This window comes from Urocampus carinirostris, chromosome 7, assembly GCF_059441175.1.
Source record: "Urocampus carinirostris isolate Australia breed hairy pipefish chromosome 7, RoL_Ucar_1.0, whole genome shotgun sequence".
NCBI lineage: Eukaryota > Metazoa > Chordata > Actinopteri > Syngnathiformes > Syngnathidae > Urocampus > Urocampus carinirostris.
The window spans coordinates 39,827,650-39,843,159 of NC_142355.1; the positions used below are offsets into that span (position 1 = coordinate 39,827,650).

Consider the following 15,510-nt stretch of genomic DNA (forward strand, 5'->3'; position numbering starts at 1 on the left):
TGTGAAGCTACAATTAGTACAGCTAGGCTTCCGGTAAGATTTTCACAGTCAAACCAGGTTCAGAACATAACTTAATTTAGAAATAAACTGAGCGGATAATATACCGGATTTTTAGCTAACTAATATAACTTATTTAATTAATTAATAAAAGTAGAATAATTAGTGATTTTCTTATTTTTTTTTAATCAAAAGTGAAAAGGACGTGAATGTCTATACAAAACAAATTCACGTAAACAGTCACAATAATCCATAATGTGTTTGAGTGCAAATTTTAGAAGTGAATAAAAATGCTAGGTGAGGAAAATAAACAAATCATTAATGAAAATGGAAGAGATAAATAAGAATCAAAAAAATCGACGGATCACTTACATTTATTTGGTAAAAGTGTGTGCGTGCTTACCAATAGAGGGCAGCAACACCCATATTGTGCTCCGTTGCCGGAAATGACGACGCAATGAGGAACGCGTAAACTTCCGGGTTTCAAACTGCTACGATCGTAACGATCCGACAACAAAAACATTAGGGTATGCCAAGTTTTGTGTAACGTTTTGGTATGTATTTAAAAATTTGCTTTTTATGCGTTATAATTATTGTCTTGAACAAGTATTTGTTTTATATGATCATTACCACTCTGCAGTAAATAGAGTAACAGCATCGTGTCTTAGTTAATACAGTATAGTACACCATGTATGTAAAATGAACATATGTGGCATACAAATAATGCGTACTGTTAATCATTTGAAATTGCATTCTAATGCATTTTAGCAGAATCGAACATTTCAAACGTCCCGCTTCCTCTGGCGCCCAGTTTATAGTACATTGTCGTCTCCGCCCCCAAATTCAGTGTTAGGGTTCATTGCAAAATTCGACTTTCATTTCACAAATAAAATCGAAAAGCAAAACAAATATGTATTGTGGCACTTATGATGCCACAAAAAATTGAGTAATATGCATGTAGGAATTTTCGGGCAAGTCAATGGGTTATATCCATCTCACATTTTATTATACATATATGCTTTTATGTATCTTATTTAGTGCTTGTTTCTTCGCTATGCCGGTCAAGACATATTTCCCAATAAATAAATAAAATTAAAACCCATACACATGTATTCATACAAAAGTAGTCTGCTTATGCAATTTGTAACAAATTAATATTTAGCTATTGTTTGATTGCTATTCAGCATATTACATTATTTTTTTCATATTATTCTTTCAGTTTTCTCCTCAGAATGGGATCCCCCCACAAACCCTCAGTGGCACACAGGTAATATTTGAATTTTTTTATTTTTAATCTATCCATTCATTCGTTGTAAGGACTGCACAATACAACAGTAGGCATAAGATGTGAATATATCCTTTACACCAGTATTTCCCAACATTTTTTACCCAAGGCCCACTTTTTTTGTAAATCTCGGGGCACATCATCTGTCAAAAAATGTAAATATTAATTTGTGGCACCAGCTTCATTTATTTATCTGGGTTTGGACAGGTGCTTGAAATAATTGAAAAAGCTTGAATCTTAATGATGTTTTTTCAGGTTTGAAAAGTTCTTTTGGGTGAAGTGCTTGTAAATGCTTGAAGTTTTTGCCAGGTTTCTCTGCAGTCTGACTCAAGAGGCTATGCATTAAATGCAGAAAAATAAAAACTCCGAATTTTCTTCCTTTGTATTGCATCCACCTTAAATACATTGTTAAAATACATTGTTAGTGTTGCTGAGATCAGCATTGATAGTGAAAACAACAATTAATCAATAGTTATTAGAATATAATGATGATCCACCTGGGATTTCTTCGTGTAATGGTACTGGAGAAATAAGAAAATTGGCTTTAAAAGTCCTTAAAAAGTGCTTGCGTTTGGCCATGAAAAGGTGTACGAACCCATGTTTATGTTTTATTTTTAAAGCGTATCATTATGTTCTCAAAATTGACAATATAAGGTTATTTATATCAATGGTGGTCACTGGGGCTCAGGACGTAATGCAGGGTTTTCATTTTGGTTAATGATTATCCGTTAATTTTGGACTTTTGCTATATTTTCAACCTGTTTTTTTTTAGGTTAACTGTTTATTGTATCTTGTTTTTTTTTAAAGAAATAACTAAAATTAAAATTAGCGAAAACTATCTGGCAGTTGAACAAAACCATTTTTAAAACTTGCAAAATTATATGCAAGATTTTTCCTTTATTTGATATGTTTTATTATTTTTGCAGTGTAATCTTGATAACTTCATCAAACTAAATACATTGTCAAACTTATTTCCAAGAACTATAATATGAGCAGATAATAGGTGAATGTAAGTTACCCAACTGGGCACTGTAAGAAAGCAAAGATACTGACAATTGTCATGCTTTTTGCAAAAAATAATGGGCATTTTCCTCTGGTACACTCTACAAAGTCTTATGGCCTACTAGTGTGCCCTGGCACAGTGGTTGAAAAATGCTTCTTTACATTTCCCTGTTTTGGCTTGGTGAACCATATTATAATAATATATAGCTAATCTTTTTGAGTCGGTGGATTACATACGTGTTTAAAACCATCAATGAGCACACCTTTGTTCCTCCAGGGAGCTTTTGGAATGTTACAAGGAGAAGATTGCCCAGTTTGATGGAGAGCACGGGCAGCTCTTGAAGATGTTGGAGAAGTACAAAAGCATTGTAGAGGATCAGGTGAGCTGATTCTCATTCTTTAGGGTAGGGATGTCAAACTCATTTTTACCAATGGTCACATCAACGTCTTGGCTGTTCTCAAAGGGCCTGATTAAGAATACAAAGGTAACTAAATGCAATCGGTATGTCAAATAAATGTGACTACTCATTCATGTAAAGCAACTCTGAATGTATTAATCTGGTCACAAACATTACATTTGCGCTGAAAAAATGTCACGACACATATATAATATGGTATGAATTAAATACAGTGATACGACTGGGAGGTCGCTGGTTCGCGCCTCGACCGAGACATACCTAATTGGTATAATGGCGGCGCCCTCTGGCTGCGGCTGCATCGACTCGCTACAACGGGTCAGGTGTATCGACATTTCGTTCTGTGTACATTGTTACAAAGAATGACAATACAAAGGAAATTATTATTATTATTATTATATACAAGCTAAGAGAAATTTAGAAGAAAAATTTGTGCCTGGCATATGAAAGAAAATCTAAGTTACAAGAGTTTCCAGACATTACCACAAGAGACTAGCTTTAAAGTTATTTTCTTGTCATCATATTTAGCTTATTTTTGTGTTTATGTTCAATTATTATTTGAATATGTTCCTCGTGATCAGGAAGATGTGTTTTATAGCTATTTAGGGTTAACTTGGACGCTTTTGGGAGGCTGGGAACAAACGAAATAGTTTTCAGTTATTTTGTGTTAGGAAAATTCGCTCGAGGTACGAGAAATTCTAGATACGAGCACAATCCGGGAACAGATTGTTTCATATGAAGAAGTATTACTATAATACAAAATCTTTTTTAGGATCATTTATTTCTCTCTTCCACTCATTGGCATTGATATGGCCATAGTGGCATGTATGTTGATGCTCAGCTGTCGGCAAGCATTGTGGGAAAATTAATTTTTAAGCAAAGCACTCTTGATACATTTATTTTTAGACACTCAGGCGATTTAAGTTCTCGTGAGGCGCACAAAATGATGTGGCAGACACATTTAAACGATCATGAATTTGACACATGTGCTTGGATACCTAACTTCCCAAATCAAGTTCTAATATCTATATTTTTAATATCTCATGGCAGCGTAAGCTTTTGGGTGACTTGCGGCAACGCGAAGGAGAGATTGCAGAGCTGCAGAACGCGCTGAGTGACATGCAGGTGTACCTCTACCAAGAAAGAGAACAGTCTCTTCGACTCCATGCAGAAAATGACAGACTAAAGATAAGGTGGGATTAAATGCACACGAAAAATCCATTATTAAAATGTGTTATTATGGTTCTTCTCAAATCGATGTTTAACATTCTTTTAATTTAAAATTGAGCTTTTTGTGTTTTTAAACACCAGTACTGTATGGCTTTTAGCGAAACTTGAAATGGGAAAAGAATTGCGCGTATGTAATGTAGTTTTGCCAAGCTGTTTTAACAATGTTTACAACTCAGACCGCATGGTAATTGCCACACAGGCAGAGATGTGTTGGGCTGACTGTTTGGCCAACCAGAATGCAAAACACAATGCAAGATAAAATTTACAAAGTAGCAAAACCGCAATACAGCAAGGGATCACTGTATGTTAGATAGTCCTTGATTGACTGTGGGACCGAAACGGGTGTTATACTATCATTATTCTCTCCCAGTTTATGCTAAACTCTAAAGCAGGGCTCTCCAACGTCGTGCTTGTGGGCACCAGGTAGCCCCCTATCGACCACCCTAGTGTTCAGCGTACTATTTCTGAAAATATATCAAGAGTCATTGGGATGGAAAATATAATATCTAACTGGGATGATGTTTATATGTTGACTGGGCCTATTTCAACCTCTAATAATTACAACCTTGTAACAACATAATTATAATAACATAGTAATAACATGTTATCCAAGAAATTATTATCAAACTGCTAGGTTTTTGGGCAAACTAGTAACAAAAAGTAGCTCTTATTTTCAAAAAGAATGATGACCCTTGCTTCAATAAGTCCTTGCCTTTGCTTCCTGTTGCACAGAGAGCTGGAAGACCGGAAGAAAATTCAACACCTCCTCTCCTTGGTCAGTACTGATGATGGAGACACGACGTATTTCTTGCGGGAGCCCCCCCACAAGGTACACTTCTTCATTTGGAAATGAATGAAAGTGTATTTGATAGAATACAAATATTTTTGTAATTGGTCACAACAACTGCTCTATTGATATTGCTGCACTTGACATTTGCTATGTTGTGACTGTCTTATTTGTCAAATATTTATTACAAATTGGAATACTACTGTTACTTATGTCAAATATAATACCTAGGTGGCGATTAAACAAAAGAACAAGGCATTGGGGGAAAGTCTCAGTCTCAGGCCAGCAAGTTTTAAACCAACGGTGACTAGTAAAGGTCTGTAAAAAAAATTTTTTTTCATCTCATACTAATACAGAGCTACCAAATACTACAAATATACCCGAGTTTAGTACGCCATATTTTTAAATTACAAAATACGCATTTTCTATGAAACTACGAATATTGAAGACAAATAAAAACAATGTTAATTTTATCTAGATCAAGGGTCAGCAACCTTATTGGTGTGGAGTGCCACTTTCAAATTTCCTTGTAAATCAGTGTGCCAGTGTGTTTTTATAGTGTGTTTTATATCCAACAGAGCTGTAATTTTACACACATACACAACATGGATATACATTGAAATCGTATAACTTACCAATTTATCTTCCCCTATTTTTTCACCAATCAACTAAAAATAGAATGTGAAAAAGAAGTGGAATGGCCTGTAGCCTTCCATGACTTCAACTTTTTACCACAAGAATTAACCAGAATCAACCATTCTTCAGAATGAACTACAATCATAAACAATTGATATGGACAGCTACCATACCAGTCATCAATTATATCGTGTTGCAGAAAATATAAAAACTTAAAACAGCAGCAAAGTAGGAGGCACGCACGCACACACGCTTCTTGAAAATATTCAGTAAATGGTTTTCTGTGCTTTGCTACGCAGTGAGCAATGTCATAACTTGCTTCAGTGGTGGTGTTTTTAGCAGTGACAAAGGTTTTCAGGGTCTGTTTTTGTTGGCCGTACCTGGACGCAGCATGTTTTAATGTCTCCGTCTTGTCAGACTAATCCTTTAATTCATGTTCATGTTTCGTCTCGTAACGACGTTTAACACTTGCTGTGCGAAGTACATCGCTCGAGGCATAATGCACAAACAGCACGGTCATTTTTTTGCACAAAGCCCCATTCGTCTGTCCACGTTGGCTGGAAAGAACGAGATGTTTTCGCTTGAGGAGCCGTCATGATTCGTTCATTCATCGCGCGTGTGTGTTTCGTTGGCTGGGTTAAAACACAGATCTCTCCTCTGCGAGGCGCCGCGCAAACACACACAAAGCAGAGGAGAAGGGGCACTACCGTAAATACGGCGCGCAACTGAAAATGTCGAAAATTCAGGTAAAAACGCGCATTTTAAAAAAAATCATTATTATTTTGCCGTGCGCTTGCGTGCCACTGGTTCACCCCTCGCATGCCACTGTTGGCACGCGTGTCATAGGTTGCCAACCCCTGATCTAGATGTTGCTCTTGGGTTAAACAAAAAGGCTAGTTCATTTCGAGGACATGTTTAGACAAAAATTGCCATTGTCATCTTTTTCTCCTTTTTGCCTTTGTGTGTCCTCTACAAAAATAGTACTACATAAATACACCACAAATACTACAAAACTATATCTCAGATTTAGTGCTTGAAAACAGGGTCCTCACTAATATCTCACTAATATTGCAAAACACTTCTACAGGAATGTTATAAAAATACGATATTAATTCTATCATCTACCCTGGCCATATCCCTCGAGAGGGGTGACCGACAGCAATACAAACACATACAAAAACAAAGAAAATAAAAAAGGGAAAAGGTAGCAAGAAAACACACAAACATTTTTGGGCCATGGCCAACCCAAATGCCCAAACACCCAAACAAGTTAGGCACCTCGGCACCCAAGTTGGTCATGCTTTGGTCCCTCCAGATGAAACGGGACACAAGAAAGCGGCCATGTCACTGGGGTCAGGGTGACACAACACACTTTTCTGTTCAACTGCAGGGCTCGACAGGTTTTAACTGGTTTACCCCTGCTGCATCATACATACTACATAAATACTACAAAAATAATACATGCGCCCATCACACATTGTAACCACAAATACCATTGATTGTTACAAATTTTAAACAGTCGTATTCGTACCCAAGTTTGTAAAATATGTAAATATGTGACCACTAGATGCCGCTGTATGGTGTAATGCAACCAAAAAAGTGCTACTAAGCGCAAAAAAGGTTACACGCTACGGAGACTCATAGTGACCAAATCGCATGATTTGTCTTCTCATTTTTTTGGCCAGCCTTTCCCTTGGTTTTGGGAGATGCACAAAGTAGCTAAATGGCAGACATTCAGGTCAGCTCACTCTAGGTGAGCCTCACGTTGCGTAAAATAAATAACAAATTTATTGACCTATGATTATTATAAAAATAGTAGCTATGATAGTTCTTGTATTTTAGCTTATTATTCAAAGCAATGTTCTTTTTAATGAATGTTTTTTTTTTTACCACTTGGATACATAAATAATACACAATGTCTCTAATGCTTGCTGCTTTGTTGTTTGCATGGGGGTTTTTTGTTTGTTTTTTTGATAACATTGTCAAAGAAGAACTTTTAACTCTAAATGGCACTCTTGCAAGCTACTGGGAGTTTTTTTCGTTTGTTTTAGAAACCTGAAATTTCTCTTGATCCATTTTGAAATACCATTTGCAATATTTGTCCGCTCTGTTAACAGATTCGGCTTTTGTTGGTAGAACTCTGTTATTTTGCTCTCTTTTTGTCGATAATTGTTTTTCTGTTGTTATTGTTTTTATAACGCTTCTTCCTAGGAGAAGCCGTCAAGAAAGCCAAATTAGCAGATTTGGGAACTGGCGATAGTTTGGAAAAATTCAAGACAGATAATCATACTTTATTACTTCAGGTAAGGACCATGTCTTCTGCTCTTCCTCAGAGGTTACATGAGTAAAGCTTTTGTATCCATTATGTGGTCCAAGGTTGAAGCTCTGCAGGCCCAGATGGAAGAACAAACCAGACTGGCCAGAGAGCAGATTGAATCGCTGGAGGAAGACAGAAAGATGAAAAAGGAGGAGGCACAGGCTGAAAGGCAAAGATTTGAGTGCCATATCACGAGTTTGACAGAAAAGTAAGGCTCAATCATGGTCTACATAGTAGAAATTCCAGACTACAAGCCGCTACATTTGCCACACTTTTTTGTTTTTGTTTTTTGTGGCAGCACCGGGGAAAACAGCGTTCTGCACTTTTGCACAACGCATACGCTCTAAATCAGTGGCAGGCAGTGCATTTCACACCTAGCCCTTCAGTAATGCCACGTCTGAATCAATCCACATATAAAAAAAGCATCACTTATTACCTCATAAAAATCAGAATCAGACTCACTTTTATTATCATTGTATTGCTACAAAAAGATTACGGTTGCACTCCAGTTGGCAAAAAAAAAACAATATAAAGACTCATGAAATGAAATGATCTGCATTTATATAACACTTTTCAAGTCAATGAAGACTTCCCAAAGCGCTTTACAATGTGCTTCACATTTACCCATTCACACACCCTCACACACCAATAGCGGCCGTGCAGCCATGCAACGCGCTAGCCTGCTTATTGGGGGCATTAGGGGTTAACTGTCTTACCCAAGGACACTTTGACATGTAACACGGAGGAGCTGGGATTCAAACCTGCGATCGCTTGATCCCAAGACGAGCGCTCTACCTCCTGAGCTAATGCTCATAAATAGAAAAATATAAAGTGATATAATGTATTCACATCCGAAATAAAAACTAAACCCAAACCAGATATTGCACTTAAACTGGGATATTCCACCTAAAACTCTAACAAGTCGACACGACAATTGAAAAATCTTTGATTTGCACAAAATCATGGAAATAAGGTAAACAGTACAATGTAACAAAACATTTACCAGCAGTTTTCTCGTTTGCCCACGTCCTTGACGCATAATTTTTGCTGGGGACGCATCGTCTCAAATCAACTTTTTTGACACAAAATTGTAATTATTACCCGATTACTTTTTTTTAACAAAGATTTACCGCACTCCAAACTTTTCGTCAGGCAGATCCGCCATTGTTGTTTTGGTCTCGCGGTTCGAGTTTTCGTCTGCACGCCGATCATGGCTAACGAGATCTCGTTGCTTTGAGATTACGTCATTGATGTGGTGCTTGTCGTCGAGCGAAGGTTAAGTATGCCTCCGAAAAAAAGTTAGTATTAGGTGAAAATCAACACAAAATTGATAATTTCTTCAGTGTCAGTAAAAAGTCGAAACATAATGCAGAAAGTGATAACGACGGCAATAATTCCGACACAAAAAATGGCGGAGAAATTCATCACCTGTCAACCTGTACGTTTTTGCCGTACAAAGTACGTTTATTATGCATTTTAAGACGTTCACGACGTACAAGAAAATCTGTACGGAAAAACGCAAATTTGTCAATGATGGGTACCATCAGGTATACACCGACTATCACCAAACGGCAAATCAATCAAGTCAAACGAGTTCGAGTTGTGTAGTGAAAGGAAGTCCGTCTTTTTTTAGAGGACCGGCTTTTTCGTCCCAACTCATTAAAAAGAGCCGGCTCTCAAACGGCTCACTTGCTTTGATGATTGATATTACGAATTATGTTGTATAAAGAAGTTAAGAGAAAAAAGGAAGTATAAAAGGAGAAAATAAAAAAAGACAGGTTTGTGGTTATCTCTTTAATCGGTATATTACCAACAATGATTTGATGCAGAAAATTAATTCATAATTTGATGATTAAAACTGAATGAATATATAGATTTATATTGTATATTTGTTGCCGATTTACAATTTCAACCTCGATAACACCAAATTTTAGGGACCCATAGATCTCTGTTGAGACCCATAGATTTTTGAGCATGCGAGTCCCCGGGACCCATCACTTTTCAGAGGTAAAATGAACACTGAACAGTATAACAATTTTTTAAAAAATGACTTATTCTGCAATAAAATACTTCTCCTGCAAATAACATACTTCTTCTGGACAACTGTTTTAGAATCAGGTCAAGAGCGTCGACTATGAAAAATGGTACATAACCGGAATAGTGCACTGAACCGGGATATTGCTTTCAAAAACCGGGGTATTGCACTTAGGAACAGGAACTTTGCACTTTTAAACTGTTTCACAACGTGGTTTAGTGTCTGAAGCTAAATTTCAATATTATTTAGTAATATGGCCACATTTTATTCACCAAAAATCCTTTTTGTTTGTGCACAAAATCCATCCACCTTTCTTTCTTCAAGATTTCAATTACTCTGTTGTGAAGATTCTATGTCCGATTCAGTTCCATCAAGAAGTTATTTTCTATCGCCATCAAAGCTAATGCTGACAGTTAAGCCTGTCCTTCTTGCACAAGTTTTTATTCGAATTAGGGCTGGGAAAAGTCCGCTTGACAGAAGCAGTGGACATTAGGATTTTTTTTCCCTTGTGATCCATCTGTCACTGCCTTCAAGCCAATCATAAATTCTCAAACCGGTGATGTTTCCCAAGGCTCGCCAACTCTAAATCTGATTGCTGAACCAACAGCTTTATCGTCACTTGTTTTATACCTCAGGACCTGCATAGCTGATTGTGAAGGCTGCTGGGTAGACCGTGGCAAAAAGTAACGGCTGAAATGCGATCAGTTAAATGCCTAAATATGAAAGCACACATCTGGAAACAGCACAACCTGGGGAAATGCAATGAAAGGAAGCTGACAGACAACTTGGAAATATTTAAAAAGTATTGATGGCTAGAATATTATTAACATTATGATTTAGATATTTTCTAGGCCAGCTGTAAAGCCTCGCAGCCCGTGACGGCCCACCACTGCTTTAAATACAAAACACTGCATGACATCTCGAAGCATTTATGACCCCCTTTGCGAGAAATTGGTCTATGTTTTGCCAGCATTATTCATATAATACATAACAGGAGCAAGGCAGGAGGTGTAACAGTAATTTATTCAATCAGATATTTCACGGTACTTCAACTTTTTCAACCGTTAATCAAGTCCTCAATTTATATATCCGAATTGAAAAGCAGTGCCATATATCTGTCAAAAATGCTACACTTTTCTTTCTGTATCATCGGCGTCAATGTCCGCTTGCAGAAGTTTCCTTTAATCCTCGAGGAACAGTGAGAAGCAAATGCAATTTTCTCCATTACCACGGCAAACACCAATGACTAAGACAAAACACATCTGTGTTGCAACATGGGATTATTCTCCACAGTTCAGTTTCCCTGGCGCTGTCATCTAAAAATATAGGGCTTGTTTTTTGCGCAAATTTTTTTTTTTTAACCCATGTAGATAAATTGCTATTTGAGTCACTCCGCTTAAGCCGTTTTGGGCAGTGCATCTCGAAAACCACTCTGGTAATCCCTGGGAGGGTGATGGGACCATTTGTCAGCCTTTCTTAGACTGGCCTGGTACAGGCCCAACTTGTTTTTTTGTAGCAGAAGGACGTCACACTTCAACCTTATTGTTGGAGCCCCTAGTTCTGTAACCTTAATTGCCACAGGGTCACGGTTCCCCTGCAGGATAGTAAGATGGGATTGAGAAAAAGAGAGTTGGGCCTTTTTGTTATCAAAGATTGCCTGATGTTGGGAGTGTTGATTGGATGCAGGTTGAGCACCGTCAAGAGTGCGATGTTGGCGTTCTGCAGCCAAAGGTGCCAACGCAGTTGGTGCCGAATGTGCGCCCGACTTAAGATGTGACTTTTTGTCCTTAAATTTGAGCATGCAGGCTTTAAAACGAGTGTGCTCTGTAGTCCAGAATTTATGGTACCTTTATGTTTGGCCTCTAAATGACTGTGTGAGCTTGTTCTTGTGTAACATCACAGGCTACAGCGAACCCAAAACCTTCTTTACGAAAGTACCAAAGACTTTTTAAAGCTAAAATATGAAACAAAGACTCAGGAGAAGAAATGGATGTTGGAAAAAGACCAACTTCTCGGAGATCTGAGCACACGCAATGAACATTCCAAAAAAAGCATTTCTACCGGTGTGGAGTTGGGCAGAACACGGCCACAAGGCAATGCAACCAAGCCAGACATCAGGCACCAACATAAAGAACAAGTAAAGGTGAGTCTCTGTGTTCAGCATGCTTTAAGGTAAACCTGTTTTCAAACGAAAGTGTTTTTTTTTCTTTTCTTTTCAGGCAATGCAGGAAGAAATAAAGCAAGCCCAACGTATGGCAGAAATGTATCGGGAGCAGTGTGTTGCTCTGGAATCAGAATTGGCCCAAGCAAAGGAGCAAGGGGAAGTTGGCAGGCAAATATTTAAGGTACAGTTCCTTATTGGCTCTCGTGGTTGTTTACTTTAAAAGTAAAGATCAGATTATCTTCATTGTTTTGTTCGTATTCTTACAAACTTTTCCTATTACCTTTTCACGTTGAGATGACAAGGCATCAATGTAGCCGTTAACAGGTATCTTCATCCGGCCCAAGATGGCTGTATCAAAGTCATTTCGGTTCGAGGGCTGGATCCAGGCTCTTATGTTCTCAGGGTGCCTGGGTCAGTAAAATAATGTCAGCTGAATATTATGCTTTTTTCACTGCTATGCTTTATCATTCAGCCCACATTTACAGCTTATCATACACACTATAATCACAGATGATAAGGGATCTTTTCTACGCACAACACATTTATTCGAAGACAAGGAAAAAACATGATTTTTATGTTGGGCAGCACGGCACAGTTCTGAGGTCATGAGATCGAACCTCCTGGGTGGAGTTTGCATGTTCTCCCCGTGCTTGCGTGGGTTTCCTCCGTGCACTCCGGTTTCCTCCCACATTCCAAAAACATGCCTGTCAGGTAAATTGGCCAGTTCAAATTGAACTTAGGTGTGAATGAGCGAGCAAATTGTCCCTGTGTGCCCTGCGACTGGCTGGCAACCAGTTCAGGGTGTCCCCTGCCAACTGCCCGAAGATAGCTAGGATAGGCTCCAGCCCCCCTGCGACCCTACTGAGGATAAGCGGTGCAGATAATGGATGGATGGATGGATTTTCATGTTTGGCATTGAATGCATTAACAATTTATTTATTTATTTATATAACGGTTGAGTAAATGCAGCTTTACTTCTGAACCAATGCACCACACACAACACAAACATAAACAAACTCAAGTGGCAGCTACGAAATAATATGGTTGTGTCATTTGTCATACTGCTTTGAATAAATCAAAGAGAAATACAAAACAGGAAATGGCATCAAATCAAACTAGGAGGCTGATGAAAATACTGCACAATATTGTCTTGAACATGAAACCAGACTCTGCCTCAGCTCTTTTACACATTTTTCTGCCCTGTTTCTGCACCATTTGGTCTGTTCAGGGGTCACAGATCCCTTAATCACCAGGGTCATATGTAATTAGTAAGCCAAGCCGAAAAAGTTGGTTCTCTTATTAGAGGGGCCTGAATTCCTATAACTAGTAGTCGGCCCATTCCTGTTATAGAATGACAACATATTAGTCATGCACGATGATGAACTGAATCAAATTACAAACAGTGACAATTTAACTTGAAAGGTTCAAACGAGTTGTAGACACTCACATAAAACCCGCCCCCCAAATTTTTTTGTGGTTTGTGTACGCAGGAGCGTTCGGGAAAAGCAGCACAACGTCTTAAATTGATGACGCAGCGTTACGAAACGCTGGAGAAGAGGAGGACCTTGGAGGTGGAGGGCTTTAAGACAGACCTCCGGCAACTACGACAAAAACTCAAAGACGTAGAAAAACAAGTAGCACAGGTGAAATGGCAGAGGAGTCACACAACACATGAAAATGACACGTGAAAGGATTTTGTAAGTTGAGATGTCCGTATGTTTTCAAACATATGCATGCATATGTGTTTCCAGGTGACGCTTGCTGTTGGGCCCAACCAGGACTTAGCTATTTTGCAAGAAGTCCGGGAGAGCAATACGAGGACGAAGAAGGTGCAGAGCGATCTCATGACATTAAAGGCAAAAATATATGGACTGGAAAATGAGCTACGATTTTGCTGAGGAATCGCATTGACTGTTGCATAGATGCTTTCAAAAGCTTCATAAACCTTTCCAAGGTCATTTCTGATTTGTACAGTTAGCGTTTACAGTTTTTTGTGCCAATAAATATTTTTTTTATTCCAATAAATTTAATTGCTATTTTAATGCAAAACACGGGAATAATACACTCACCCCCATTGACACATTACCCATGAAATATTAGATAAATCGTCCCTTTTGTATTCTAATTTTGTCATGCTTGCCGATTAAGCGCAGCTGCAGCGTCATAGTTGGCGCCAACAGCCCGGACAGCTCATTTGTGGACACTCTCTTTTTAAACCCCCGGCTTCCTCTTGGAAGCCGTCAGATCGTTATATGAACTGTTGCCTTCAGCTTAGTAAGCCTTTTCGTCCGACTCCGTTCCTTTTTTTCTGCCTGATCTTTGTTGCCAACCTGTTTCCGGACCTGACTACGCCCCATTCTGCCTGTCTGTTACCTGACCTGTTTCGCCCCGTTACCTGCCTGCCTCCTGCTACCGACCTCGCTTACGAACTCAACACCGCTTTTGATCTCCAGTCCCGACCAACGACTTGCTATTCCCGCCTGTCTCCGATCCTCCTCGCCAGACACGGAAGGGCCACTTCCGACCGCTCGCTCCTTTTGTCCTCCAGCCATTGGACCGTGGAAGCAAGCCTTACTCTCCCTCTGTCATGTACGGTAATTGATTGTGCCTGCGCGGCAGACGCGTTATTACGGGACACACAGGAAGACCGCGTGGGATCTGGAGACATGTTGTAAACTAGCAAAGACGCTATATCGTGTTCTGTAAATAAACAAGTTCATGTTGGGTTTAAAGAGGACTCCATCCATCTTTTACATGGTGTCAGAAGTCTGAAAGGATCCAGATAAGGAGACAAGTCATAATGGCCAAGTTTAATCCTCCATCGAACTTTGCTTTCGAGAAACCGTCAGAATGGCCGGACTGGAGGCAGCGTTTCGAGCGCTACAGAATCGCTACGAAACTAAACAAAGACGATGGACAAGTTCAAGTAAGCTGCTTGATATACGCAATGGGAAGCGAGGCGGAGAATGTGTTCAAGTCTTTTGTTTTTGCTAATGACGGTGAAGAGGATAATTATGACGTTGTGCTGAAGAAGTTTGATGATTACTTCGTTCCGCGGAGGAATATCATCCACGAACGCGCGTGTTTTCATCAGCGTTTCCAGAAGCCTGGGGAGAGGGCAGAAAGCTTCATAAGGGCTTTATATGAACTATCAGAACATTGTGATTTCGGCACGAGCCGTGAGGAAAACATCCGAGACCGGATAGTTATTAGAATATTGGACAAGGAAGTGTCGCGTAAGCTTCAGTTGATGGAAGGCCTGACATTGACTCAGACTGTGCAAGTAGTTCGACAGGCGGAAGAGATTACTGCGCACGTCAACATGCAAGGAGAAGCAGTAGGGACGGTGCATGAAGTTACAAGGCAGAGCTACAGATACCCAAAGTCTAAACCACAAGGTGGGGAGAAAGACAGAAAATGGGGAAATGTGAGAAAATGTCTTAAATGTGGAAAAACACAGCATAACAAAGATGAAAACTGCCCTGCTAAGAAATCTACCTGCCATATCTGTCACAAAGCCGGGCACTGGGCTAGAATGTGCAGGAATAAAAAGCAAGTGAATGAGATTAGTGAGCGGGCAGAACAGTCAGGACAACCCGAGCAGTCAGCATACTTCCTGGGTGCTGTGTCACATGTGAAAA

At 39.2% G+C, this 15,510-nt stretch overlaps 1 protein-coding gene across 2 annotated transcripts; it reads left to right on the forward strand.

The window, feature by feature from the left end:
- Positions 1-418: 418 nt before the first annotated feature.
- ccdc77 (coiled-coil domain containing 77) lies at positions 419-13,918 on the forward strand. 2 transcript variants are annotated; one of them, XM_088339387.1, is made up of 12 exons: positions 419-524; positions 1,217-1,264; positions 2,562-2,664; positions 3,751-3,893; positions 4,663-4,759; positions 4,949-5,033; positions 7,565-7,656; positions 7,730-7,878; positions 11,608-11,848; positions 11,925-12,050; positions 13,360-13,512; positions 13,621-13,918. In XM_088339387.1, exons 2-12 carry the CDS (start codon positions 1,230-1,232, stop codon positions 13,765-13,767), a joined length of 1,371 nt encoding a protein of 456 aa, XP_088195513.1. In that variant the 5' UTR covers positions 419-524; positions 1,217-1,229; the 3' UTR covers positions 13,768-13,918. The 2 variants fall into 2 exon arrangements, with proteins under 2 accessions (XP_088195513.1, XP_088195512.1); XM_088339386.1 differs by having other exon boundaries at positions 470-551.
- Positions 13,919-15,510: the final 1,592 nt, after the last annotated feature.

What these genes read in the sequence shown, in the direction of transcription:
- ccdc77 (XM_088339387.1), top strand. Translation starts at nt 1,230, where the DNA reads ATGGGATCCCCCCACAAACCCTCAGTGGCACACAG. An exon ending in ATCACGAGTTTGACAGAAAA is followed by an intron (nt 7,879 to 11,607) that starts GTAAGGCTCAAT and finishes GTAACATCACAG; the next exon opens with GCTACAGCGAACCCAAAACC. An exon ending in AACATAAAGAACAAGTAAAG is followed by an intron (nt 11,849 to 11,924) that starts GTGAGTCTCTGT and finishes TTTTCTTTTCAG; the next exon opens with GCAATGCAGGAAGAAATAAA.